The sequence below is a fragment of the Macaca fascicularis genome, chromosome 8 (genome assembly GCF_037993035.2).
Source record: "Macaca fascicularis isolate 582-1 chromosome 8, T2T-MFA8v1.1".
In the NCBI taxonomy this organism is placed as follows: Eukaryota; Metazoa; Chordata; class Mammalia; order Primates; family Cercopithecidae; genus Macaca; species Macaca fascicularis.
In genome coordinates, this window is record NC_088382.1 from 40,120,716 (window position 1) to 40,148,357 (window position 27,642).

Consider the following 27,642-nt stretch of genomic DNA (forward strand, 5'->3'; position numbering starts at 1 on the left):
TCCTTCTAACATCACCACGATCTTTCTGGGGAAAATTAGTTAATTACCTTCTACCTTTCTGCGTTTTTATTTTGTATGGGCACATTAAATGGGGAAAATGGTTAAGACTCTCCCACTTACATCTTGATTTCTGTGTTAGACCTTGATAATCTATGGCTGAGATCATCTTGTAACGTGGTCTTTGCTGCAAGAAAAGTCCATGCTCAGGAAGACATTTTGAGTGGAGATGCAATAAACGAGTTTACTTTTTAGTTCTTTCACTAAGTTAACTAGTCTAAGGATGGTGATCCAGGACAAGAATGAACTTTGCAAACCTAAATCCTCTCTGGATTTTCAGATGTTAATATACTTCTTAAATATAAGACTCAGAACAAGTTTCTTATGTTCCCTGAAGCATAGTTTTCTCATCAGTGTAAAGAAGAGTCTGAACTGATCTCTGAGATCCCTTCTGGCATTGACATACTACCAATCTTTTATTCTGTAATCTTAGATTATTTCTGTAATAGACTGTAAACACCTTACCATATTTCTAGAACCTGACCTCATTCTCCAAATGGACTCTTTTAAAAAATGAACAGAGTTACCTGTGTTACATGCAACCACCCTGCCTAGTTATACTAGTGAGATTCACATCTATAGCCCTAAACACTTGTCCTTCCAGTTTCATCGAGGTGAGCACCAAGGTAATTGCCAGGAAAGTTGCCAAGGGCTCTCCTGTATCTCATTGTTAATCAGGACTGCATTTCTTTCTCCCCATTCTGATCAGGGACTGCAAAGATGTGATTTCTGAAGGGTTTATTTGGCATACTCCTGGGGAAAACACACACACACACTTTTCCTTAAAAAGGGGGTGGAAGTTGTGGAAGTTGGTGGGGGTGTTGGCAGGTCCCTAAGAGCAAAAGTTAGACAGTGTTGCCCTCTGGTGGCAAAATTTCCCAACAGTGACCTTTGCTTTGAAGAAACTGCAATGACACTGGCTCGTCAGGGACTGGACACAGGGCGCTCGGGACACAGCATACATGCGGAGAGGAAGAGGTCACTTGCTCAGAGATGGCCATTCCATAGAGAGTTGCTACCTTGACAAGCAAATAAAATCTTGCCACCAAATTGCTATGCTCTCTCCTTTCACTCTCTCTCTTGGCCACAAAGGATTTGATCTTTATCTCATCTGTAGTACTCCCTTTTCTCCCATCAGTTCAATGCTTGTTAGAAATAAGATTAGAAGATATTTTAAAACTCAGAGGATTTGCCAAATCAAAGGTTTTGCCAAATAAGCTTATCATTAGTCCTTATGACAGCTTGACATCATAGGGTTTTCTTTTTTTCTGCGAAATACTATGCGTGTGGATGAATTGGGGTAGCTCTGCATTCATAGTTTGAAGAACAAATTCTTCTGCCTGGGTATCAGTTTCCTCCTTTCTAAAAAGAATGAACAGGAATAAGTGCTAAACAGATTTAATGCTCAATAATTCTTGTACCCCAATATTTATCTATATAGTTTTTGCATTTTATATTCCAAAGACCCATACTTCAAGGACATGCTGAAAAAAGAAAATAAATGTATTAATGCAAACAGCTCCACATCAAGGGCATTGCATAGAAAGGCAGTTTTTAGACAAATGCAATTAAAATCACAATACTGATGAAGAAAGTCAGAAATACCAATAAGGAGGGCAACATTACCCTTTGATGGTAGAAAGAACAAAGCTGGGTGAATAAGTAAAGCTCTGCATAAGAATATGTTAATCAGTTTCAGGGTATTTCATTTGCCTCGTGCATGCATCTTATAGCATTTGTTTGTATTTTCTTGTAAATATGTGAATTAAAATGAATTTTATTATGGAGAGCTATTTTATCTATGGCGTTTTAGTTTCTCCCTTAATTGAAAAACTACTGGGCTATCCTCAAACCAAAGATGGATCTAATGGCCACTCCTTTCAACTCCTGCCAGAGCTCACAAGGAGACAGAAGGCTGTGGAAAGGAGTATTTTTGCATGAACGTGCCAATTCAATAAGATCTGATACAGAAAAGATGGCTTTCATCTCCTATGCTGTTGTGGGGTGACAACTGTTTTTTAACCTAAGCCTCATGTTGGGACTCAAACAAATACACAGTTCATGGTAATTAGGATTTCGGAAACACGTTCACACAGCACCCACGGAAATAATGCAACCAGCCACTGGGCCAATGCCTGGTGATTTGCTTTAGTCTTTTAATGACAGACCACTAATTCCAAACAGGAGTGGTGGAGAGGATGGGCAAAGGGCTGGCATCAGAAGTTTGGCCAGAGTTGCTAGTCAGAACTGCCAACAGTGAGCCTCCACTGCTGTCTCCTTCACGCTGCTTTGTGGTGGACATTAAGCATTCCAATAAAATCACCAGCTTGATGCTCAGCTGGCCTGATTGCTGAAGAGACTGATTGCATTATTCATTCTCATGAAAAGATTTTTAGGACTCTCAAGGATCTATAGAGATTACATTAAAAATAAAAAAAAAACTCCAGAGTTATCAACAGTTTAATTTATCCTCCTATTCTCTCAAAAGGAACAAAATCACAGAAGACAATAGACAGAGCCTGAACAGAAAACAGGTTTTTGCTGAGGTTGAATCAGTTTGGAAGCCCTGCATGTTATGGGATTGGGTGCCCCTCTCTTAGTCTTTTCTTTTTTCTTTTTCATTTCCCCTTTCCACTTTTATTCCAGACAGGTTCCTCTAACTTTTTTTAAAAATAAATAAACAAAAAGTAAACAACACCCCCTCCACCAAAAAAAAAAAAAAAAAAAAAACACCAAAAAAAGTCCCAAAACAACAAAAGCTTGCTGCTTGCTAATTCCCTATGAAATACTTCCATCTACTGGCTGAATGGAGAAGACTCATGTTTTAGCTTTTGTTGTTGAATTTGTACCACAATTTATGAACACCACTCTTCAAGTATTTAATACAAAAAAATAGGAATCGCAAATCCAAAAATTAAAGAAACTGAGCAATGTTTTACTTTATATTTAGCAATAGACCCAAGGAATACCCCCAAGTATTTGATATAGGCATGAACATTCAAATGCACTTTGCAAACACCCAAAATGAGGCACAGATCTGCAGTACTGCAGAAAGCAAATTGGTGAGAAAAAAGGAATTGAGAGACTAGGGAGAGCAATGGTAAGAGATGATCTTTTGAGAGATGATCTTTCTGTCAAGTTAGTCAGGATATTTTAAATCAGACCACATAGGGAACAAGGCCGTAGCATTAGAGATGAAATCAGAGACAGTGGCCAAGGTAACCACATTCTCTTTATGAAGAAAAGTAATTCTGTGAGATCTAAAAAGAAACCAAATTGGATTTCAAGTTATGTTATTAAAGAGGATGCCTTCAATAAAACGCCATTCAGAACTGATGCTTCTTCCTCTGTGTTCATTTTTTAAAAGAGTCCATTTGGAGAATGAGGTCAGATTCTAGAAATATGGTAAGGTGTTTAGTCTATTACAGAAATAATCTAAGATTACAGAATAAAAGATTGGTAGTATGTCAATGCCAGAAGGGATCTCAGAGATCAGTTCAGACTCTCCTTTACACTGATGAGAAAACTATGCTTCAGGGAGCATAAGAAACTTGTTCTGAGTCTTATATTTCAGAAGTGTATTAACAAATTCAACAAAAAATACAAATAAAACTCAGGGTTTCCATACGGATGTTAAATGCATTATATTGTTTGTAATATTCTTTCAAGAGTTGTCAGTTTCTAAAAGCAGATCCATATGCACAACAGAGCATCACAGACATCCTGTTATTGGGTTAATATTCACATCACAGTGGAACGTCTTGCTGCAGTTTGTCCATTTAGAATACACAGGGAACAACAGACTGCAGAGAAAATACAGTGCCTTTTTCAAAGGGTAAGTCTCAATAGGTCATGGGGCTAAATAAAATACGGATTGAATTATGTTCCCTCATTAGCTGGGCGTGGTGTTGTGTGCCTATAATCCCAGCTACTCAGGAGGCTGAAGCAGGAGAATCACTTGAACCTGGGAGGCGGAGGTTACAGTGAACTGAGATCGCACCACTGCACTCTAGCCTGGGTGACAGAGCAAGATTCTGTAGAGAAAAAAAAAAATGTTCCCTTTGAGGGAACTTCTCTAAAAGTAATTAATATGTTATGTACCCTATTGGTGAAATGTAAAAAGAGGGGTCAAACCAAAAATGAATCCTTAAGGAGGTTTAAGGTAAAGACGTGGTGACTTAAATAACTCCACATACACATCTTGAGAAACTGAAGCTCTAATCTTTCAGTCAATTTCCTTAGTGATATATATAAAAACTCAGCAAGGAGAGAGTTCCCCAGAAGTAGCTGGTTGTGATGTGCTTTCGCCATGACTCTAGTGCTCTGTGGCATTACAGCCATTTCCATCCCCAACTTCAGACCTGCTTCTGCCATTGACTGGCCACACGAATTGAAGATTGAGGCTTAGCATTTCTCAACATTGCAATTTCCCAATGGTATGAATGTGCTCTGAGGATATAAAAAGAAAAACTCTGCTTGTAGAAATAGAGAAATGTGGGGGTATAGCATTAAGTGCAATGGATAGGCACTTAAAAGGCAACATTACAATATAATTTATTACTTCCGGATGCATTGCAAACACACACACACACACACACACACACACATTCATGAGTGCTGTTATCTACACTTAAAAAATGTAATTCTTACTTTCCTTTCCCAGATATGGCATGTTTCTTGAAGAGAGTAAATTTTTAAAAATTAAACATTTATTCAATCCCATTACAAAGTATAATTTTCCAGAATATTTGAGTGCCCAGAGGCAAATTGCAGAAATGTGTACAAAATGAAGCAATTTTTCTAATCAAATCACTGACATGTTAAAAAATTCATCTGAAATTAAAAAAAAGAAAAAAAAAATAGATTCCGTAGCACAGTCTTCATTTCTTAGATTTACTATTAAAGGCATAGCAGTGAAAAGCCCCCGGAACCACCCAGAGGTATCATTCAGAGACCCAGGATCAGCTTTGATGCTTCCTGGCCCTCACGCCCCAAATGCTGACTTTTCCCCAGACGTCACTCACATCTGCGCACTTGTGTCTCTTCCCACCAGCCCCATCCCACCAGGACTAGCGTTCTGTCAGGGTCGGGACCAGCTGTCTCTGCATGGAAACCAGTGTGACGCTTTCACAATGGAAATGCAATCACTTACCTCCCTTCTTCAGAACCTATCAAATATTTCCTCTTGACCTTAGGATAAAGTTGTTCTTGGTTTTTAGCCTAAGCTGGAACACAAAGCCTTGCATAATCTGGTTCCCTTTTAGACAGCCAGGTTGGAAGCGATCCCGGAAAACCTCCAACCAACCTGCGCATTAGGAATAACGCGCACTGGGGTGGAGACACAGAAGTTCGTGCCCTTTGGAGCAGGGAGGAGCCTGGCCCCTCCTCTTCCTGTGTGGAACCAGGGATTCAAGCTGCAGGCGGGAAGCGCCCTAGCAGGGACTCGCCTTGCGAGAGTTGTTTCCCCCTTTTCTTCCTCTTCACCCACTACAACTCTCTCCTACTCACCATTCAAACCACCTGCGAGCCTAAATTTTCATGGCCATGGGACGGACGAGGACCCCGTCTTTAGCCGAACCAAGGAAAAGTCCTGCAACACGTTTATACACGCCCAGCCTTCTTTTGGGTCACGGCGTTTCATCTGGCCGATGAAGAATGCCCTTCAGCACTTTGGGAGGCCGAGGCGGGCGGATCACGAGGTCAGGAAATCGAGACCCTACTGGCTAACACGGTGAAACCCCGTCTCTATTAAAAATACAAAAAATTAGCAGGGGGTTGTGGCGGGCGCCTGTAGTCCCAGCTACTGGGGAGGCTGAGGCAGGAGAATGGCGTGAACCCGGGAGGCGGAGCTTGCAGTGAGCCGAGATTGCGCCACTGCACTCCAGCCTGGGCAACAGAGCAAGACTCTGTCTCAAAAAAAAAAAAAAAAAGGTGCATTCTCCTTCCCAGCCTAATCATGCTTTACCCCAGCTTCCTTAACCCCCTTCTGTGGTCCTGGCCTGGGAAGCTTCTCATCCTTCAGACCTCAGCTTCAAACATGATGTATTTGAGGTAGCTTTCCTGACCCCCTGGCTCCTTACTAGATTAGTTTATTTTCTAAACACTTTTTGCAGTTTGTCATTGTAAATATCTTCCTCAGTTGACTCTATCTTCTGTGAGGGAATGAACTAGATTTGTTTTGGTGACCCTGGTGCTGCCAGTCCTTGGTATAAGGTAGTTGTTCAATACACACAAACACACACACACTTAGACAACAAAGATTCTAGCTTGCAGTTGGTAGTCAAAAAAATAGTTATTGTGTTTTATTCTTATCAAACCATCAAGTACAAGGAGAATACTATCTTTCATTACTGTGAAGGGTATCATTGCTTCAAAGTTCTCTACCTTCCAAGTTCTGAACCCTGAACTGCTACCAAGCTATAAAGGGCTATGCCTAGTCACATGTCTACCCATCACCAAATAACTCACTAACCGAGAATAATTACCAATTTTTTTTTTTTTTTTTTAAATTTTGAGACGGAGTCTTGCTCTGTCGCCCAGGCTGGAGTGCAGCGGCACCATCTCGGCTCACTGCAACCTCCACCTCCCAGGTTCAAGTGATTCTCCTGCCTCAGCCTCCCGAGTAGCTGGGATTACAGGCATCCACCATCCCACATGGCTAATTTTTTTTGTATTTTTAGTAGAGGGGGGTTTCACCATGTTGGTCAGGCTGGTCTCAAACTCCTGACTTAAGGTGATCTGCCCGCCTTGGCCTCCTGAAGTGCTGGGATTACAGGCGTGAGCCACCGCATCCGGCCATAATTACCAAATTTAAATTTGCAAAGATGGTGACACTTTGACACTTGATCCAAATCAGGTGCCCTTTTCACTACACACACACACGCACATACACACACAGTATGAACCATGCATTACACACTATGGGTGATGCTTTCGTCACAAGAACAGTTTGCAGTCAGAGGTGGAGAATATGGAGCAGAGAAGTCTGGATAACTTGGGTTAAGGTTGATGTAGATTCAGTATTTCATTCACCTAACAAATATTTTTGAGGATCAACATGCATTTGTTCAATCGCCAAATATTTACAAAGTCCGTACGTATTCCCAGGCACGTGCCAGGTACAACACTAGACACAGTAATCGGTGATGAGTAAAGCAGAAATGACATCCCGTGCTTGTGGAGCTTACAGTCTTGTGAAAGGAGACCAGGCAACAAGTAAATCACATAACAACAAATCTTGAGTACTATGAAGTGCTATAAAAGAAAGGGTCAGAAAGCCGTAAGAGAGACCAAGGGAGATCTGAAGAACAACAAAATAGCAACCACTACTGAAGTGAGTGCTCTGGGCAGAGGGAACAGAGGCATTGTGCTGTAAGGGCCTGGGCCAGGAAAAGGTTTGTATGTCCTCATAGCTAAGAGGAGGCAGCAGGATTGGAGTGCAGCATAGATGACGTGTTGCGGGATGCGGGGTGACTAGTCGCTGCAGTTTGCTAGGACAAGGTGGTTTCTCAAGACACTGGACTTTCAGTTTTGAACCTGGGACAGTTCTGAACGGACCATTCGTCACTCTAGGTTCAAGATGGGTTTGAAGAGACTGATTTTGAATCTCTCCTGTCCAGACCTACAACTGCTCCAGTCAGTAAGCAGGGCCTGGGCTCCAGCGCTGTCTGGTGTTCCCCCTCTGCAAGTCTTTGTCCAGTAAATCTGTGTTGCTGTTGAGCAACCCTCCCCACCGCTGTCTCTGTTTCTTTTCTCCATTCTAACAAATAGTAAATAGCAAAAGTGAAGAAAATGAGAAAATTAAAGTGATAATGATAGATTAATCATTACTTAAGAGGGAGAATACTAAGTAAAGGATGTGGAGGAATTTTGGCTTAGAAACTCTGATCTTGTCCACATAGCTGTAAGTGTATGTGTGTGTGTGCATGCACACACACACATGTGAAAGAGATAAAACAAGTGATTTCTCCCTTTCTTCCTTCCTCCCTCCCTCCCTTCCTTCCTTCTTTCTTCCCTCCCTCCCTCTCTTCCTTCTTTCCTCCCTCCCTCCCTTCCTTCCTCCCTCCCTCCCTTCCTTCCTCCTTCCCTTCTTTCCTTCCTCCCTCCTTCTCTTCCTTCCTTCCTCCCTCCCTCCCTTCTTTCTTTTCTTCCTCCCTCTCTCCCTTGTTTCCTTCCTCCCTCTCTCCCTTCTTTCCTTTCTTCCTTCCTTCCCTTCCTTCCTTCCTTCTTTCTTCCCTCCCTCCCTCTCTCCTTCCCTCTTTCTCTCCCTCCTTTCCTTTACTTTCTTCCTCCTCCTCTCTTTATAATTAATGCCATTCAAAAAAGGAACTGAAATGGCTAATGGCATCTTATATTGAGTTTTATGCTTTTCAAAATATGTTCACACTACCTTCTTGAATCCCCACAATAATTCTACCAAGTAGGTATTATCTTCCACATAAAATCAAAAGACTATGAAAATTAAAATGACTTGTTAGACATCACACAGTAACTTAACAAAAGGACTAGGCTGGAACGCAGGGCTCCTAACTCCTCGACCAGTGTTCTTTTAAACACCGCCCTTTATTATTAGCTAGCTCAATGACGGGATTTTGTAGAAATGATAGGTAAGCTTAAAGGCAGGAAACGTAACTGTGGCAGCAGTTCTAGGAAATGCTACAGTTATCTTCTGAAGCAGCCTGCCAAACAGCTCAGAGTCATGGCGGGCTCCCAAGGACAGTGTGAAGATTTCTCTTGGGCCTCTTCACCTGGTGTTAGGTTATCTTCATAATAACTGGGGTGAACTAGGCCCTCCACTGGGCTCTGACATTTCACCTGCCACTTGTGCACACTGAAAGGCATGACATTTCTTACACCTTTGAAAACATCAGGGAAAATCAAAGAAATTTCTCTCATTCTGAACTTTACCTCTGCTGGGCCAAAAGGTTTGCTACCAGGGCAATAATAAAAGCAAGAAAGGAGAGAGTTCCATAAAGAAGAGATAAGTGGAACAGATTTATGGGCTGAAATAACAATCAACCACTGACCACACTAGTTAAATTGCCTTCTTCAATACCTGCACTCTATACTATGCCTTTCTTATGTAAAGAGTAAACAAACCCTTTTTTTTTCTGTTTCAAGACAATCTTGATTTTCATTGTGTGTAATTAAGGAGTACAATGTGATATTCTTTGGATTGATGCACAATAGATACACATATTTTCAAGTCACGTGGGATAATATGTTCACATAATTTGTACAGATCAAGTCAGTGTACTTGGGATATCAATCAACTTACATATTTGTATTTTCTTTATGCTAGAAACATTCAAATTTTTCTCTTCTAGCTATTTTTAAATGTACAATAGATTATCATAAGCTTTAGTCACCTCACTGATCTTTAGAACATTATATGTTATTTCTTCTATCAAACCAAATATTTGTACCCATTAATCAACTTCTCTTTATCCCACTTCTTTCTTTGGCCACCCTTCCCGACCTCTGGTAACCACAAATCTACTCTCTTTCTTTATGAGATCCACTGTTTTAGCTTCCACATATGAGTATAAATGCAAAATGCTCTTTTAATATACTTATGCGTAGTGAAACAGTGACTGTAGTCAAGCAAATTCACATATCTGTCATCTCACAGAGTTAATCTTTTTTTGTGTGCATGTAACAAGAGCCCTTAAAATCTACTCTTTTAGCAAAAATCCTGAATATAAAATAATTTTATTAATTATGTTCTTTGTTCTGTACACTGAATCTTTTAGACTTATTCATTCTGCATATCTGCTCCTTTGTATAAAGGATAAACAAAAACTTTAAAATACTTCTCTCTTCTGTCCTTCCAAGCCTACTAAGCACGTGGCATCCTCCCAGATGGAGAACCAACTCATTCACACACATAGTTGGCTGTTGTTTCACTCAAAAGGAGTTGATTTGAAATTATCTGACTGCATTAACTGAACTGATAACCAGCTGATCATTGCTATAGATAATGGGATTTCTTCAAGGCATAGGGAAAGTCAGTAACAATCAGATCTAGAATTATGATTTTTTGACTATTCATATTGTAGGCCCCAGCCATCTCCAGTTGTGTATTTGTCCACAACCCATGAGCTGGCACCGGGGGATTGGCAGACCCTTGTTCCTGGAACCTCCCACTGGTTATCACACCTAACGTTGGAACACTGTGGTACAGTGAACTCTGATTCCTGGAATTGTTACCAGGTGACCACGACGTCATCAAATGGTCTGGCCATTCCTTCTACTGATGTCTCAAACATGTTTCAGACTAAGCTACGAAATGAAAGTTGGGAAGACTTGCAGAAAATGTCCTGCACAACTGAGATCCAAGTAGCATTCATTCTCTCCTCCTTTATGACCTTCATCAGTGGACTCATCATCCTGCTGATCTTCAGGCTGATTTGGAGAACTGTTAAAAAATGGCAAATCATCAAGGGAACAGGAATTATCTTGGTCAGTTTCCTTATTAGGGATCCCTTTGTGTGAAGTTACAGATGAGTTTGGGGTAGTTTTGTGTTCAGCAAAAGATCTAAGCTTCATTCAGTTTTTCAGGCTAACACAGTCAGCTTCTCTGGCCTGGTGCCTCAGAAAGGGTAGTAAGCCAGACCTCAGGCCACATTCTGAAGCCTGAAGAGACAGGGTCAGGCCTCTTTTTTCTCCCATCACTGGAAAAAGCAATGTCTTGTATGGTTAATGATTAATGTTAGCTCTGGAAAGGGAGGTCACTGTTCTGAAAAAAAGGTTCATAAACATTATGTCCATGACTCTATCTTGAATTTTAACAAGACAATTGTGCTAGGTTGTAGAAAGGAGGTGAAAGGGAACAAGACATCAACGTCAACCTTGCTTTCATAAATTGTTCATGCATAATGCATATGTACTGACATGTGTACATTGTCTTTTGTATGGTATGTGAACACAACACATTGAGTTGCACATACACAGAGAAGCTCATGCATACATGCCTGTGCTATCCAGGCATAGATGCAAGGACATTTCTTATAACCAAACAACCTTAGCAGGAGTTGATGTTGTTGAATAACAGCTGGCAAATGATGATGATGAGGATAACTGATGTATTATACAGATAAGGCATTGCTTAAGAGCTTGAAATAAAGCTCTCAAATGCTGTGTAATGGATGTTCTATTACCAGAGGTCAAAGATGAAGAGTTTTATTATACCCTGTGTAGTTTGTTTCCATTTTTGCTTCCCAAACTTTCTTTCTCTGATAGATTATAGCAATTTCCATAACACAACACATTTCACCTGTGCATTATAATATTGAAAATTTGCTTAAAACATTTCTTTTAGTACTAAAACCTACAGAAAATATAATTTATAAATTGATAATTTTTAAGGTTATTGGTAATATAGAATTTTGTTTTCCATATTTGAAAATTAGCCAATATTGAAGCTTATAGATTTTGTTCCTAAACAAGATTATTCTATTGATTATTTGTACATTATGGATTTTAAGCAGTGGCACAATAATTGGAGAAAGAATACTGGGATACTGACTTATGGGTAAATAGCCTTGATGAATCTGCCTCCTGTTTTCTACCTTGTTTTGTTGTTGTTAATGCACAACTGAATTTGTAGGATTTTTAAATCTTCTTAGTCTTCTGCTCTAGGCAGTGTTCTTCTCCATTATGTTCATTTTCTGTGATTACAAAAATGTGAGAGTACATTTGTCAATTTCCTATATTTTTCATTTCTTACTTTGGGTGTAATTTATGTCTACACTTCAATCCAGGTGTATCCTTTAATTACAAATATTTAGCAAATGTTACGAAATGTTAAGAAGTGAGCCTGAGCAACCAGAATGCTGTACCGTTCTGCTTTTGAATCTTGAGGAAAGAGTTTGATCAAGTTGAGTTAGTTTTCAATAATTTGTTTTGTTTCATCAAATTAAGAGTGACCTGTTTTTCTCTAAGCCTTTGGAGAAGTTGGACAAATGCAAAAAAAAAAAAAAAGTCAGAAATCTAGGTGTACTGTGAAGAGTTATTTTAAAAATTATTTGGAGAGTTATAATTTCTCTCCTTAAATGTGCATTTAAAACATTTATTACATCTATAAATATGATTTTATTATATCTTAGGACCAATTTGTTTTTCCACAGAAGGTAGCTCCATTTTATGATGGAATTCAAATGAGTATTCTATATTAATGTCATACCTAGTATTTTTTTAAATTAATTCTCAGACAACATTTAGAAACAGACATGAGTCGTGTGTATTAGAGGACAAATAATTGATCAGGATGTAAACTTTTATCAAAGAGTTTTTAAATGAGACTTCTCTTCTTATCATTCAGAAAATATGAGTAGAAACATTAACTGATTTTGGAAATCTTGGTTTCATATAAAATGAGCTTTTTTGAAAGTCAGAGGGAGTCATTTAGCTTGGTGTGGGTAGTCCTAGGTGGTTTGTGTATTTCTTTGTGGTGGTTCTAAAATATTATCAGCAAACAATGAATGCCAGCTCAGGCCCCAGCCTTTCCTCATTGCCTGATATTAGGAAAGTCATTTAATTTCTCTATACCTTGGTTTCCACATCAATATAAAATTTATTTAGTCATGCCTAACTTTATCATATGAGATTACTGTAACATTTAAATATAATAAGTGAAGACATTCTGGCCGGGCGCGGTGGCTCACGCCTGTAATCCCAGCACTTTGGGAGGCCGAGATGGGCGGATCACAAGGTCAGGAGATGGAGACCATCCTGGCTAACACGGTGAAACCCTGTCTCTACTACAAATACAAAAAAACTAGCCGGGCGAGGTGGCGGGCGCCTGTAGTCCCAGCTACTCGGGAGGCTGAAGCAGGAGAATGGCGTAAACCCGGGAGGCGGAGCTTGCAGTGAGCTGAGATCCGGCCACTGCACTCCGGCCTGGGTGACAGAGCGAGACTCCGTCTTAAAAAAAAAAAAAAAAAAAAGACATTCTATAAATGTGAGGAAGGATTATAATTTCAGAATATAATACCAGCCAAAAAAACTAAAAGCAACACAAAATTGCTGAAAACTTCTCCCTTGTCTCACAAAATGCAGACACTTAAGTAATCACCTAAAAAATCAATTTGTAATCTTTTTTCTTTGTCCACATATCTTGATGAAAACTGTTACACTTATACCCAGAGCAGAAGAAAGCATGATGCTCCCAATTCTGATCGTTGCAATGATGTCAGTATGAAGGGTCTGGGACTGAGTATACATGAGAAAGACATAGAGGAAGATTGCAGAATTTCAGCATAGAAAAAGCTGTGCAGAAAACCAGGAAAATGCAAATCCAGTAAAATCCGTATTATGAAATATTGAATAAGCAACTTCAGGGTTCCCTGGTTTGGACAAGGTAGAGTGGTTTTCGACTGATACCATCACAAGAGGCTCTATCAACATAAGTAAAACAGATTTCTTTCTCTCAGATCCAGCTCACATTGTCAATTTCTTTCTCTCGATTGTAGGAACTGTTCACATCAGGTAGCATCCGTAGGAACCATGTAAGAAGCCTCCACTTCCACGGACGATTTCGTGATCGTATAGAAATGTTGCTTTCGGCCCAGACCTTTGTGGGGCAAGTGTTGGTAAGTACATTTTCAGTGTTAGCTTGCTAACAAACTTTAGCCATAGGTGTGATTATAGTCAGTATAAATCAATTGATTCTCTAGGTAAACAACTGATGTTCCTTTGGTCGTCTTATCTATAATATCACCACCTCCCCGTCCCCACCTCCCTGTGTCTACCACTCTTTACCCATTATCTTGCTTTATATCTGGAGTGAATATAATTACTAATAATTGTATTATATTATTATATATTAATGTAAATCATATATATTATTAATGTTATATAATTAATAGTATATAATACATTATCTGTAATAACATGTAATTATATGGAATAATTATATAATTATTAATAATTATAATCTTCCTAATTATAGTTAATTACTAATCATATATTTATAAATAGTAATTGTAATATTATATATTTACTAATTAATGATATATATTTATAATTATATAATTACTAATTATGTATTATAATTATATTTTATATTTATTGTCAGTCTTTCCACAAGGAAGAAAGCTTTGTTAGGGCAATAGTTGTGAGCGTTTGGTTCTCCTTATATATGCAGATGGGTGTGCACATAGATATTTTCAAAAAATGTTTAGTAAACGAATCAGACCTGAAATATATAGCTACTTTCCTCTCCTTTGATTTCAATAGACCTCTTTATATCATTATGCAAAGTAGCCTTTAGTGTCCCTCTATGATATTTATCCCTCTACTTCCTATTTTAATCTCGGTAATTTGAACATATTAAATCTCACTTTGGGCATCATCTCTTTGGGGCATCCTAACCTTACCTCTTTATTAAGAGCTCCTCCTCTAGCTTCTTTAATATTTGTTGAGCATTGCTATTAAAATTATCTGTGCACATGCCTCTCTCTCTCAGAGTACAGTGAGCTCCTGTCCATACTATGTCATGGAACTGTTTATTTCCCATTATCTGGATATAGCAGATGCCCTGTAAATGAAGATTGCGCTGATCATCCTTTCAGTAGTGTGGTTTGATCTAAAATATGAAAAGATGAAATTCATAATTAGGGGTCTGCTGCCATCAGATGGTCTTATAATGGAAGTAGGTTCGTGTGAGCTAAAGATTATCCTCTGTTTCTTATAACTAGCAAAAACATGGCCCTTTTCCAGTTACTGTTTAATTCTGATCTCATACATTGCTAACGCTTGGTTGGAAGTATTAAGTAAAACTGCTTTCATAAAAGCTGCAGGGAATGTTGAGTCATCTGGAAATGTGCCTCTCCTTTTTCTGTCTTCTAAAGTTTTTTATCTCTTTTCCTGAAATCTCTGTGGGTATGACCCATTGCAGAAGGATTTTGTAATTCTCTCTGATGATATCAAGGATTTCTTGGTTAGGATTCAATGTTCTTCAAACGTTCAAGTCATGTTTGTGTGAGAAACTTTGGGAATAATATATTAAAGGTCACTAGGGTGAGGGAGAAGGGAACTTACAACATCCATCATATGAGCATTGCATATGGGAAGTGGGTGGGAAAGGAATGATGAAAAATTACCATACCAATAAAAATTACTTATTTAACAAAGGGAAACTGTATTATTTTAACCTATAACAGCTGGTGATTATCTAGTTGGAACAGCAGGAGGCAAGGAGTAAAGCTTAGATTAGAATAAATACTTCAGGCCGGGTGCGGTGGCTCATGCCTGTAATCTAGCACTTTGAGAGGCAAAGCAGGAGGATTGCTTGAGCCCAGGAGATCAAGACCAGCCTGAGCAGCATAGCAAGACCTCACCTCCACAAGTAATTTAAAAGTTAACTCAGTATATTGGCCTGCACCTGTGGTCCCAGCTACTCAGGAGGCTGAGATAGGAGGATCGCTTGAGCCCAAGTGGTCAAGGCTGCAGTGCTGCAGTGAGCTGTGATCATGCCACTGCACTCCAGCCTGGGCGACAGAGAGAGACCCCATCTAAAAAAAAATACTCTAGCATTGAAAGCCAAAACTGAGCCTCTTAGAGATCCCAAGTACAGTTTTAAGAGAATAAAACAGCTTAAAAGGAAGGCTTCCTTCCTTCTATCCTTCTTTCCTTCCTTTGTAATTCTTTTACTTCTTTTTTTATTTTAATACTTTAAGTTCTAGGGTACATGTGTACAATGTGCAGGTTTGTTACATATATATACATATATATATATATACACACGTGCCATGTTGGTGTGCTGCACCCATTAACTCGTCATTTATATTAGGTATATCTCCTAATGCTATCCGCCCCCCCACCCACTCCCCACAATAGGACCCGGTGTGTGATGTTCCCCTTCCTGTGTCCAAGTGATCTCAATGTTCAATTCCCACCTGTGAGTGAGAATATGCGGTATTTGGTTTTCTGTTCTTGCGATAGTTTGCTGAGAATGATGGTTTCCAGCTGCATCTATGTCCCTACAAAGGACACAAACTCATCCTTTTTTATGGTTGCCTAGTATTCCATGGTATATATGTGCCACATATTCTTAATCCAGTCTGTCATTGATGGACATTTGGGTTGATTCCAAGTCTTTGCTATTGTGAATAGTGCTGCAATAAACATACATGTGCATGTGTCTTTATAGCAGCATGACTTATAATCCTTTGGGTATATCCCCAGTAATGGGATGGCTGGGTCAAATGGTATTTCTAGTTCCAAGACTAAACCAGAAAGAAGCTGAATCCCTGAATAGACCAATAGCAGGCTCTGAAATTGAGGCAATAATTAATAGCCTACCAACCAAAAAACATCCAGGACCAGACGAATTCACAGCCGAATTCTACCGGAGGTACAAGGAGGAGTTGGTACCATTCCTTCTGAAACTATTCCAATCAATAGAAAAGAGGGAATACTCCCTAACTCATTTTACGAGGCCAATATCATCCTGATACCAAAGCCTGACAGAGATACAACAAAAAAAAGAGAATTTTAGACCAATAGCTCTGATGAACATCGATGCAAAAATCCTCAATAAAATACTGGCAAACCGAATCCAGCAGCACATCAAAAAGCTTATCCACCATGATCAAGTGGGCTTCATCCCTGAAATGCAAGGCTGGTTCAACATACACAAATCAATAAACGTAATCTAGCATATAAACAGAACCAAAGACAAAAACCACATGATTATCTCAATAGATGCAGAAAAGGCCTTTGACAAAATTCAACAGCCCTTCATGCTAAAAACGCTCAATAAATTCGGTATTGATGGAACGTATCTCAAAATAATAAGAGCTATTTATGACAAACCCATAGCCAATATCATACTGAATGGGCAAAAACTGGAAGCATTCCCTTTGAAAACTGACACAAGACAGGGATGCCCTCTCTCACCACTCCTATTCAACATAGTGTTGGAAGTTCTTTTACTTCTTTCAGCAAATATTTATTGTTTGCCAAGTACATGCTAGGCAAACACTCTAGGTATAGTGGAGAATTCACGCAAGAAACTTGCATTTAAGAAACTTAAATTCTAGTGAGGGTAGATATGAAAATTACATACATATGTAAATAAGATAAATTCAGATAAGGAGTGCCATGAGGGAAATGTGAGTGAAGTGTTTGTGAGATATGGTTGTTACAGAGTTAGATCACAGTGATGATAGAAAAAATCTCTAAAAAGGTAAGATTTGAGCTGAAGCATGATGACAAAGAATAAAGCAATTGAAGAATTAAGGGAATAGAGTTCCAGATTGAGAGAATAGAATTGCGGAGTCAAAGAGTGCCACAAGAGTTTACTGCAAGTACCAGAAGGAGGCTCCTATGCTAGGGACATGGAGGGCAGGGGACAGCGAGGTCTTACAAGAGACTGTAAAATGGCTCAATGTCTTAAGATTCATAGGGAGGAGCTAAAAGACTCAAAGGGAATCACTCTATTCTAAAGTAAAGGGATATCTGAGATCTTAAAGCATGAGTTGACATGGTCTGATTATATTTTAAGGTTCAACAGGCACTAAAGGCTGAAAATAGAGGAATTGTTAAAAGTAAGCCAGGAAAATGATGGTAGAAATTAGGAGTACAGTAGGGACATGGATGCAGCTGGAAACCATCATTCTTAGCAAACTATCACAAGAACAGAAAACCAAACACCACATGTTCTCACTCATAGGTGGGAACTGAACAATGAGATCACTTGGACTCAGGAAGGGGAACATCACATACCGGGGCCTATCATGGGGAGGGGGGAGGGGGAAGGGATGGCATTGGGAGTTATAACTGATGTAAATGACGAGTTGATGGGTGCTGACGAGTTGATGGGTGCAGCACACCAACATGGCACAAGTATACATATGTAACAAACCTGCACATTATGCACATGTACCCTAGAACTTAAAGTATAATAATAATAATAATAATAAATAAATAAATAAATAAAATATTCACACACACAAAAAAAGAAATTAGGAGTACAATTTTAATATCACATAACTTTAAATTCAACAAAATTCAACCATAACCTTTGAAATGATAAATGTAACAAACCACAAAGAAGATATAACATCATTAACATCACTGCACCAAAAATATAACCCCAACGATATGTAAAACATTAAAAAGTTATTTTGATAAATGAAAAAGTAATTAAAATAAGTGAACTAAGTATCAAATGCAAAAAGTTAGGGAATAAAAACATTAAATCTAAGCAGAATAAATTTAAAAGATAGAAAATAATGAATTATAAAACAGTTGATTACTTCAAGCAATGAAATAGAGAAATCAATAGCTAGTCTATAAACAAGGAAAAAAAAGGAAAAAGAACAAATATATGAAATAAGTCATTTAAATGAGAAAATAAGTACAGATAAAAAGGAAATTGAAAAAAATATATATGCAATTAATTTTGAAAACTAGATGATTTCTTATGATAATATGAATTACCAAAACTGTCCATAAAAGGAGAAATTCAAACAGACCAGTATCTGGAAAAAACAAAGTTGTCAAAGACCCATAATCATCATCACCCTCCCTTTTTGCCCCTTTGAGGAGAGACTTGGATGATTTCAAGGACTAGTCTATAAAACCATCAAGGAGTAGATCTCTCTAATGCTAATTAAACAGCTCCAGGTCATGGAAAAGAAAGCATTACATTTTCTTTTCCAATGAAGACACAGTACTTACATGAAAATCCCCCCAAATAGCAAATTTTATATACCCTAAAAACTAATGCCCTTAACACTTTGAGGGAGAATACATGGGCAACCACTCAATAGAAGTCTAAGAAAAGGAAGAAGGAGGAAGAGGAAACTAGGAAGATGGGGGAAAAAAAGGAAAACGAGAAAGAGGAAAAGAGAAAGAAGGAACGTGAGAAGGAAACTCCAACAGTAAAATAAAAAGATTCCCTTCAAACAAGCATGCCCTCTAGAAGTCTTCCTATATTATTAATATTAATGGAATGACAAGGTGTTGATCAACTCTGTAGCATCTATGGGTTTGATGTTTAGTGCATTTATGGGTTAGGTGTGTTATACCAACTACCTGCAGAAAAAAATTTTTCTTCTAAATTTAGTTCCAAATATGATCCTATTCTCAAACAATTATCTTATTCCTTTTTGAGATTTTGTGTTGTAGTTAATTATGTAACTGACTGTAATTCTCTATTGCTTTGTGGCTAGAAAATGTAAAACCAAAATTACGGCTTATTTTTAGCAAGTGTGTCTATTTTTAGCATCATCCTAAGCACTACTGTACGTTCACATTCTGTTTTTCTGGCTTCTCTGGCATCTCTTTTTTTTTTTTTTCCAGGTAATCTAGCATTTGTGTTTTTATATTCTGCCTTAAATCCTTCCTGTAAATGCATAACTTTTTCTGTGAACATGTAATCCTCTCTGTAGATAAATTAAGCCCCTAGCAACAACAACAGTTGTCAACCTTAGTATAAAGAAGAACTAAATGCACAAATAAAGCATCATAATTCATTTCGAAATGGGAAAGAATATTTCAAAAATGGTGTTTGGAATGACTAAATAACTTATTTTGCTATTTTTGCTCATTTTCCTAATGTAATGCAACCTCTAGGGAAAAAAATAAGAAAAACATAAAACATACTGGAAAAGATCAGTTTCTTCATATTTTATATGCATTGTTTATGTGAAAATAAAATAAACGTTTTCCACCACCTTGAGATAAGCTGTATCTTTATCTTTGTTTTCTTCCTTTCCTTATTCCATATTTCATATTGAATATACCATCAAGCATCAAGAATGTACTTTGACAGATATATGATGAGAATACAGTTTAGAGATCACTATCATATGAACAAAGAAAACACTGGCAGGAAACACTACACTACCGTCCTAGAAATGTTTTTGGCAGATGATTACCTTGTTTATGTTTTTTTCTGCACTGATCATTTATGGATATTATTGTTTATCTTTTCATGCACATGATACAGTATTTTAAAAGTACAAAGTAAAAACTAAGTTCCTTCCTTACCCCTATCCCCAGAAGCAAGTACCTACTGCCATGAGTTTCTTCCTTCAAAGCTCTGCAAATTCTCAGCAACATTGTCAGATTTATTTTATTTAGGTGTTCAGGCCACTTGGGATACTCTTGTCCTCCCATAATTGTATCTACAAATATAAATTTTGAAATAATGTGTTACTTCTTGTGGCACTTCTTTGTGGAGAGTAGTAAAGTGAATGGCCAGTGAAGCCAGTGGAGGTAAAATTAGATCTGAATTCAGGTTAGTCCATAGATCCTGTCTTCAAATAGGGATACACCCCACGAGAAAGGGAGGGATGCCAACAGGTTTCTGAGGGGTCAGCAGGTGGAACGGTTCTCCAGCTTTCCTTGGTTCTACTTCCTAACATTGATGAAGCTGCGAACTCCACATGCTCACTTTCCTTTCCCCCACTACCATTTCACAATCCGTTTTTCAAGAGAGGCACTATCATTACCTCCTTTTTAAATGAGGAAATTGACACATATCTCATAGAAATATAATGTAAAAATTATACAGTGGGGATGAAAAATGCTATCTATAGATTTCAATAAACAAGCTAAAACATAAGAATGAGTTAACATTATAATCATTACTGTAGTGTTGTCATTATTACATGAGTTAATAAGTGTAAAATATACATAGGTTGTGCATATAATAAGCATATATAGGTATTGTTATTAATATTTTTATAAAGAAAATATCTCAGGACTTATATCTATAAACATAAACAATGACTAATATTGATGTTGAACCCTGTCTCATTCTAACAATAAGTGATATCTATAAATACCAACATTAATTTGAAAAGTCCATCTCATGGGTGAATGTTTTATAAAATTTTACTTTTTATGTTTTGCAATGATCAGCTTATGTTGTTTAATAAAAATTATCATGACAATTCAATACAGAAAAAAATATACAAAATAATATTTTGAGGCAGATGTCAGGAAATTTAGATTCCCTTTGAGTTTCTTGCACCTATCTTGAGATTTCAAACCTGCTGTCCCATTTTTCCATTTGTTTATTACTGGAAATAATATTTGTTAGAGGCATTAAGCAGTAATTACTAATCAACATGACATTTTATGTTGTAACTAGGATGATCATAAACACAGATTTCTGCTAGTTGTCCTAGTATAATTGTTAATAGAGCCTCTTTTATTCTTAAAAATCTATGTATGGCCAGGTGCAGTGGTTCATGCCTGTAATCCCAGCACTCTGGGAGGCCAAGGCAGGCGGATCATGAGGTCAGGAGTTTGAGACCAACATGGTGAAACCCCGTCTCTACTAAATATGCAAAAATTAGCCAGGCGTGGTAGCGCTCGCCTGTAATCCCAGCTACTCAGGAGACTGAGGCAGAAGTATCACTTCAACTTTGGAGGCAGAGGTTGCAGTGAGTTGAGATTGTGCCACTGTACTCCAGCCTGGGTGACAGAGCGAGACTCTGTCTCTTTTAAAAAAAAAAAAAAAAAGAGTCCATATATTTGGACAATAAATAATATAGTCACCTTGGTTTTAAATGAAAGCAAGTTACAGGTCATTTTCCAAAGAAGAGGAGCCAACAGAGAGAAGACAATTTTGTCTCCTTGATGGCCCCACAGATTAAATTACAGCTTTGATTAGAAAGAACCTTTTTTTTTTGCTTTTGTTTGGTATGCCTCTTTTTCTCTAATTTGCACCCTTCTTCCCCTTTCCTCATGGGTCATGTTCCTTCCTTTTGGTCTCATTTAGCCTTTTTGGAGATGTATATGTTTCATTAGTCTCATGAAGAAAAGTAGCTTTATTCACTAATTCTACATAGATGTATGTGTATATATATATACTTCAGTGTGTGTGTACAATTTATACACACACATATATGTGTAATTAATATCTTCCTTAGCCTTCTTAATTTTAATATGGTTTTTTCCAATTTACCTTAATTTTCCTTTTCTCCCCCTCTAGTCAGTTATATGAATGTATCACATGCTACACCACCAGTTCAGGATGAGCATTTTCTCATAAACTTTTTCTGATACCCAAACTGCTTCCTCTTACCATCCAAAAGTCCATCCTGTCCAGGCATGATGGTTCATTCCTATAATCCCAGGACTTTGGGAGGCTGAGGCAGTAGAATCACTTGAGCCAAGGAGCCTGAGACCAGCCTGGCAACATAGTGAGACCTCATTTGTACAAAAAATAAAAATATAATTACCCAGGCATGGTGACGCACACCTGTGGTCCCAGCTATTTAATTGAGAGGCTGAGGTAGGAGGATTACCTGAGCCCAGGAGGCTGAGGCTACAGTGAGCTGAGACTGCACCACCCACTCCAGCCTGGGCAACAGAGCAAAACCCTGTCTCAACAAAAACAAAACCATAAAAAACAAAAGTCCATCCCAAGCTGAGGAAAGGGAAGTCTGGTTGGGCCCTAAGTTTCTTGAGAGGAATCCCCAAATCCACATTTCCTCTTTGCAAGGAGGTGGGGCAGGGAGAGCTAATTCTAGCCCACAGGGCAAAAAGGATTAATGGGTAATAAACACATTGCTCAATGGTTCTTGTGAAGCTTGCCATTTAAAAATAACATCCTCAGCACAGGTTTTCAGTGGCAGTGGCTCACACTGTTGGCTTTGGCAGAGGGGCCTGGGCTCCTTCCCCCTGGAGCCTCTACCTGCCTCTGTTACCAGCAGTGACTAGTCTTGGACGTCTCATGTACTTGGCACTTACTCTTAATCACTGACCCTGATTGCAGATACCCAGCAGCTCTAGCAGTAACCCCCCTCACATCTGGCATCCACATTCATGCCTTGTCCATGCTGTCAGTAATCATCCACTTCAAAGCCAGGAAGTGGCTGATCAATGAGGGGCACAGGGGCTTGGTAGAAATGGCCCCTGGAGGGTATGTACCTGATCCATCCCAGGCTGGCACTTCAGGAAAATTTCTCAGTGGTTGGTGGAAGGTGGTGTGGGGGTTGGGCTGGACACTTACCCCTTCCTTTGCAGAAGCAGCGTGATACTTTCCAAACTTATTCTGTCCATAGTTCCCTGAGTCTGTGTCCTAAAGGCTCTGGCTGTACTTGACTTCCTCCTTCCATGATGATGAATTCATCATCGTGTTGATGAATTCACTGGACCACTGGATCTTCCAACACAGCTTGTGTTCTTGACTGGGGCAGCTTTGATAAGTGTCTTTCTGAGATCCAGCTCATCCTTTGCCCTCTGGATGAGCTTGGCCGTGGGCTTGGGTAATATTCGTTGTCAGTCTGGGTATTCCCGTATTCAGGACCAGAGATTCATCATCTCCCTCAACTTAGCCCAGAGGCGCAGGACAGCACCACAAGCCCAGGTTAGGTCCCACTATCTTGCACAGCCTTCACCGTGGAAACAGCCATCTGGGCTGGCCACATTTTCCAGTTTCTTGAGTTGAAATTAATTGTATCAGAATTTTTCCTCGGAGTACTTCTTTGGCTATATCTCAGAGACTCTGGCAAGTAATGCTTTTATTTTTATTGATGCATAATTCATCTTTTAAGTTGTTTAAATTTTAATTTTGATTTCTTGTTTGATTCATGATCTATTTAGAGAAATGTTGTGTGCTTTCACTTTCCTTGGATGGAGGGGTTTTCGATTGGGGATAGAGTGGCTATCTTTTCTACTTTGGTAGAAATTTATGGTCCAAGAATGTCAAAGCTTTTATGATTTCTACTTCACAGAATTTATGGAGAAATTCTTTGTTGCCTAGTACATGATCAATTTTTATTACCATGTAATGGAATTTTGAAAGACTATATATTATCTGTTTGATGTATAAGCAATACTAATTATGTTATATGTGTTTTCCATATCCTTAATTATTTGCTGAATGATTGAAAGGGACATGTCAGAAAGCTTCATTTATAATTTTTTAGTTTTATTGACAGTCATGTATTTCCAGCAGACTTTGAATGATATATTCTTATATGATATCCACTGATATACAAAGTCACCTATTGCATCTTCTTGGTTGATAGTGCCTTTTATCAATATGAAATATCCATTTTTGCCAAATTTTGTATTATTTTTGGCTTTGTTTTGCTTTTGCTGGAATATTTTAGAATGCAATATTAGCATGTAACATTGATCCTCCTGTTTTCATTTTATTCCTACTGGGATATCTTTGCCAAGCTCTCTTTCAATCTTTCTTTCTTATTTCCTTTTAAGTATGTCTCTTGGAAGTGTCATATAGCTGGATTTTTGTTCTTGTGTTGATTTAAAAATACATTTATTTTTTAATTTGCCAGGAGAATGTGATCATTTTCCTTTATGGTGATCTATTTTATTGGTCTTTATATTATAATATTTAGAGATTAAATGTACTGCATAATAGAATATCTAAATATTAGTGGCTTAAACAAACAAATGGGAGATCTGTTAGCAAAGAAAGAGAGAACAGGTATTGGATACACACTAGGAGCTCTGCTAGGGTCTGAATTTCCTATCTCACCAGAGAGGCAGAACTACATGGTGATTGTGAATTTCAGGAGATTTCGGTTCAAACACTCACGCCTCCACTTCCTAGTATGTAATCTTGAGTGAGTTAATTTTTCTAAATTGGAATTCATTCACATAATATGAATATAAAGAAGGTTATAATAACACCCATTAGAGTGTTGCGAGGAGAATTCTATCATAATACATGTAAACCACTCAAGGCAGAGTAAGCACTGACCATTGGCTGATATTTACATTTTTACTTTATTTTTTTTATTACTTTAATTTATTTTTTGGCATCCTCTAATGTGGCTAATTTAATTTTAATAGACTATTATACACATTATGTAAATCAAATGCAGAACAAACTATCTGCACTATATTTCTCTGTGTATCTTTGTGTGTTTATTGTATCTATATGCTCCTTTTGTATGAGAATAATTGCAGGGGAGGTCAGGTAGCATTATACATGTAGTATGATTCCTTCTTAACGTTTACTTTAAAGTCTAAAATTACACTAAAACCTAATTTTATCAGTTTTATTATGTACCAGTTTTTCTTACATAACATACCATTTCTTTCTGAATTTTTCTTCTTCTTTTTTTTTTTTTTTTTTTTTTTAAAGAAGTGCCCATATTCATTTGCCATGGGGAAGTGTGGGTAGTATACTTTCTGAATCTTTGAGTGTCCAAAAATGTTTTTTTTTTTTTTTTTTTTTTTTGCTCTTACAAGTAAACAACAATGTGGTTGAGTTTAGAATTCTTGGCTTGCAATCTGTTTTTCCTAAAACTCTGTAAAAGCTGCTCCAGTGTTTTCTAGCACTTAGGGCCACATGCCAGGTACTAAGCTATTGTCTAGCAGCTCCCAATATAGCCTCTCTCCTCTGTTTTGTGAGGCGGGGCCTGAACTCAGCAAGTGTGTCTCTTCTGTAAGCTTGCTCCTAGACTCTGCCAATAGAGAGTATAAGACGAGGCAGGAAGCCTCGAGGTCAGAAAAGGGAGCTGTTTGTTGCTTCTATGTTTTGTGTCTGTTCCTTTCAGTCCCACCTACTCAACAGATTTTTAATCCAATTGTCGTACTTGATTCTTGTTTCCTTTTTTTTCCTTCCAACATTGCCACAAGCAGCTCACAGCATCACTGCAGAGGCACAATTACCATCTGTGCTGGGATCCTTCCTCTTAGATCTTGAGGACTAAATTCTGATTATTTTATCTTGCCCAAATTCCCATCTAAGGGATGTAGGGAGTCATGCCCTACAAACCGTAAATTCTCATCGATAGGTTTTATTTAACCCTATATATTGTGAGTTACTTTCCAATCTGACTGGCATAACATTATGCCAGAAGAAGAAAGTCAAAATATTTTTACCCCAAAACATGTTTCTTTGCCATATTTTGAATGGCCCTGCAAAGCTGTCCTTTGTGGGGGAATATTTGCATGTGTAAAGAATCTCTATTAACATAGCTAGATCTTTTTCTTCCAGGCCCTCCCAGTCCTAAAGAGCTTAACTAAGAGTCCAGCAAGTTTTAAAGATCTGGATAGGAAACATTTGTCATCTATTGTCTCTAAGGGCAGCTATCATAAGACTTCAGAAGAACCTTGGTCTCCACAGTCTTTTACCTTAACCTGAACATTTCCTTTCTATCAATCCCAGGTCTCCAGACAAACTCAACCAATTGTCAACCAGAAAATGTTTAAATTTACCTATATCCTGGAAGCTCCCCACCACTGCTTTGAGTCCTGCCTTTCCGTACTAAACCAATGTATTTCTTAAATGTATTTGATTGCTGTCTCATGCCTCCCTAAAATGTATAAAACCAAGCTGCACGCTGACCACCTTGGGCACAGGTTCTCAGGATCCCCTGAGGGCTGTGTCATGGGCCATGGTCACTCATATTTGGCTCAGAATAAATCACTTCAAATATTTTACAGAGTTTGACTCTTATCGTCGATAGTCTGAATCCCAACTCCAAAGAGCACCTCTTTGAAACTACTAAATTTTGAGAATTCCAATCTCTTTTTTGTTGATCCCGCAGGCACTGGGGTGCAGAAGCTCACAGTGAGTTACGCCCATATTCCTCTTTTTGCCTTTCTGATCCTCCAATCCTACTTAATAAACTTTTAAAATTCAATTCTCTTAAAATGACTGGTATGACTTCTGCTTTCCCTTTCGGATCCTGATTGATACAGATTAGAAAGGAGAATTACAAAGTCAGTCTTACTCTCTTTAGTTTGCAGATAACCTGTATTTTTATATTTTCCAATATAGAAAAGTATAGACTATCTTCAAAATCTGAAATTTCCCCATGATATGGCTGTGTGTGTGTCTTCTTTCAATGTTTCCTCCCTGACAAGTTTTGGTGGGCCTTTTCAATCTAGACTCAGGTTAGTTTTCAGTTCAGGGAATCACCTTTTGCTTTTTTCTTTAGCTATTCTTTTTTTTTTTTTTTCCTTGGGGGGGGTGGGTAGAAGTGTTTGTCTTATCCTTCTAGAATGCCCATTATAGTTGTTTCTCTTGCATTTAACCTCCCTGCCTTTTATTTTTATTTATTTACTTATTTATTTTATGGCGTATCACTCTGTCACCCAGGCTGTAGTGCAGTGGTGCAATCTCGGCTCATTGCAACCTCCGCCTCCCGGGTTCAAGCAATTCTCCTGTTTCAGCCTTCTGAGTAGCTGGGACTACAGGCACATGCCACCACACTTGGCTATTTTTTTTTTTTTTTTTGTATTTTTAGTGGAGATGGGGTTTCACCATATTGGTCAGGCCTGTCTTGAACCCCTGACCTCAGGGGATCCTCCCACCTTGGCCTCCCAAAGTGCTGGGATTACAAGCATGAGCCACTGTGCCAGGCCCCTGCCCTTTTAATTATAATTTTTATCTCCGTTTTTTTTGCTTGGTGGTTTTGGAGAATTCCTTTATTCTAGTTCACTTTCATCAGTAGCCATTCTGCTATTCAGTACCTCCATTGAGATATCAATTTTGTCAGTCACATTCCCTCCTGCCCTAAGACTTCTCTCATTCTCTTATTGTTCCTTCTGATTGTAGGCTGCATTTATTTCATCAGTATAATATCCTCTCAAGTCTCACTAGAAACTCTAATTGTAACTTTAAAATGTTAAATC

General features: G+C 38.3%; 1 protein-coding gene across 2 annotated transcripts in view; it reads left to right on the forward strand.

Moving 5' to 3' along the window:
• Nucleotides 1-10,305: 10,305 nt before the first annotated feature.
• The window catches only part of KCNU1 (potassium calcium-activated channel subfamily U member 1), a 162,649-nt gene continuing 145,312 nt past the window's right edge, over nucleotides 10,306-27,642 (forward strand). Inside the window, exons 1-2 of one of the 2 annotated variants that reach the window (XM_045398140.2) lie at nucleotides 10,306-10,518; nucleotides 13,530-13,649. In XM_045398140.2, coding sequence (XP_045254075.2) covers nucleotides 10,324-10,518; nucleotides 13,530-13,649 — 315 coding nt within the window. In that variant the 5' untranslated portion in view covers nucleotides 10,306-10,323. The remainder of the gene's footprint in view (nucleotides 10,519-13,529; nucleotides 13,650-27,642) is intronic. The other variant, XM_045398142.2, reaches the window with a different exon arrangement.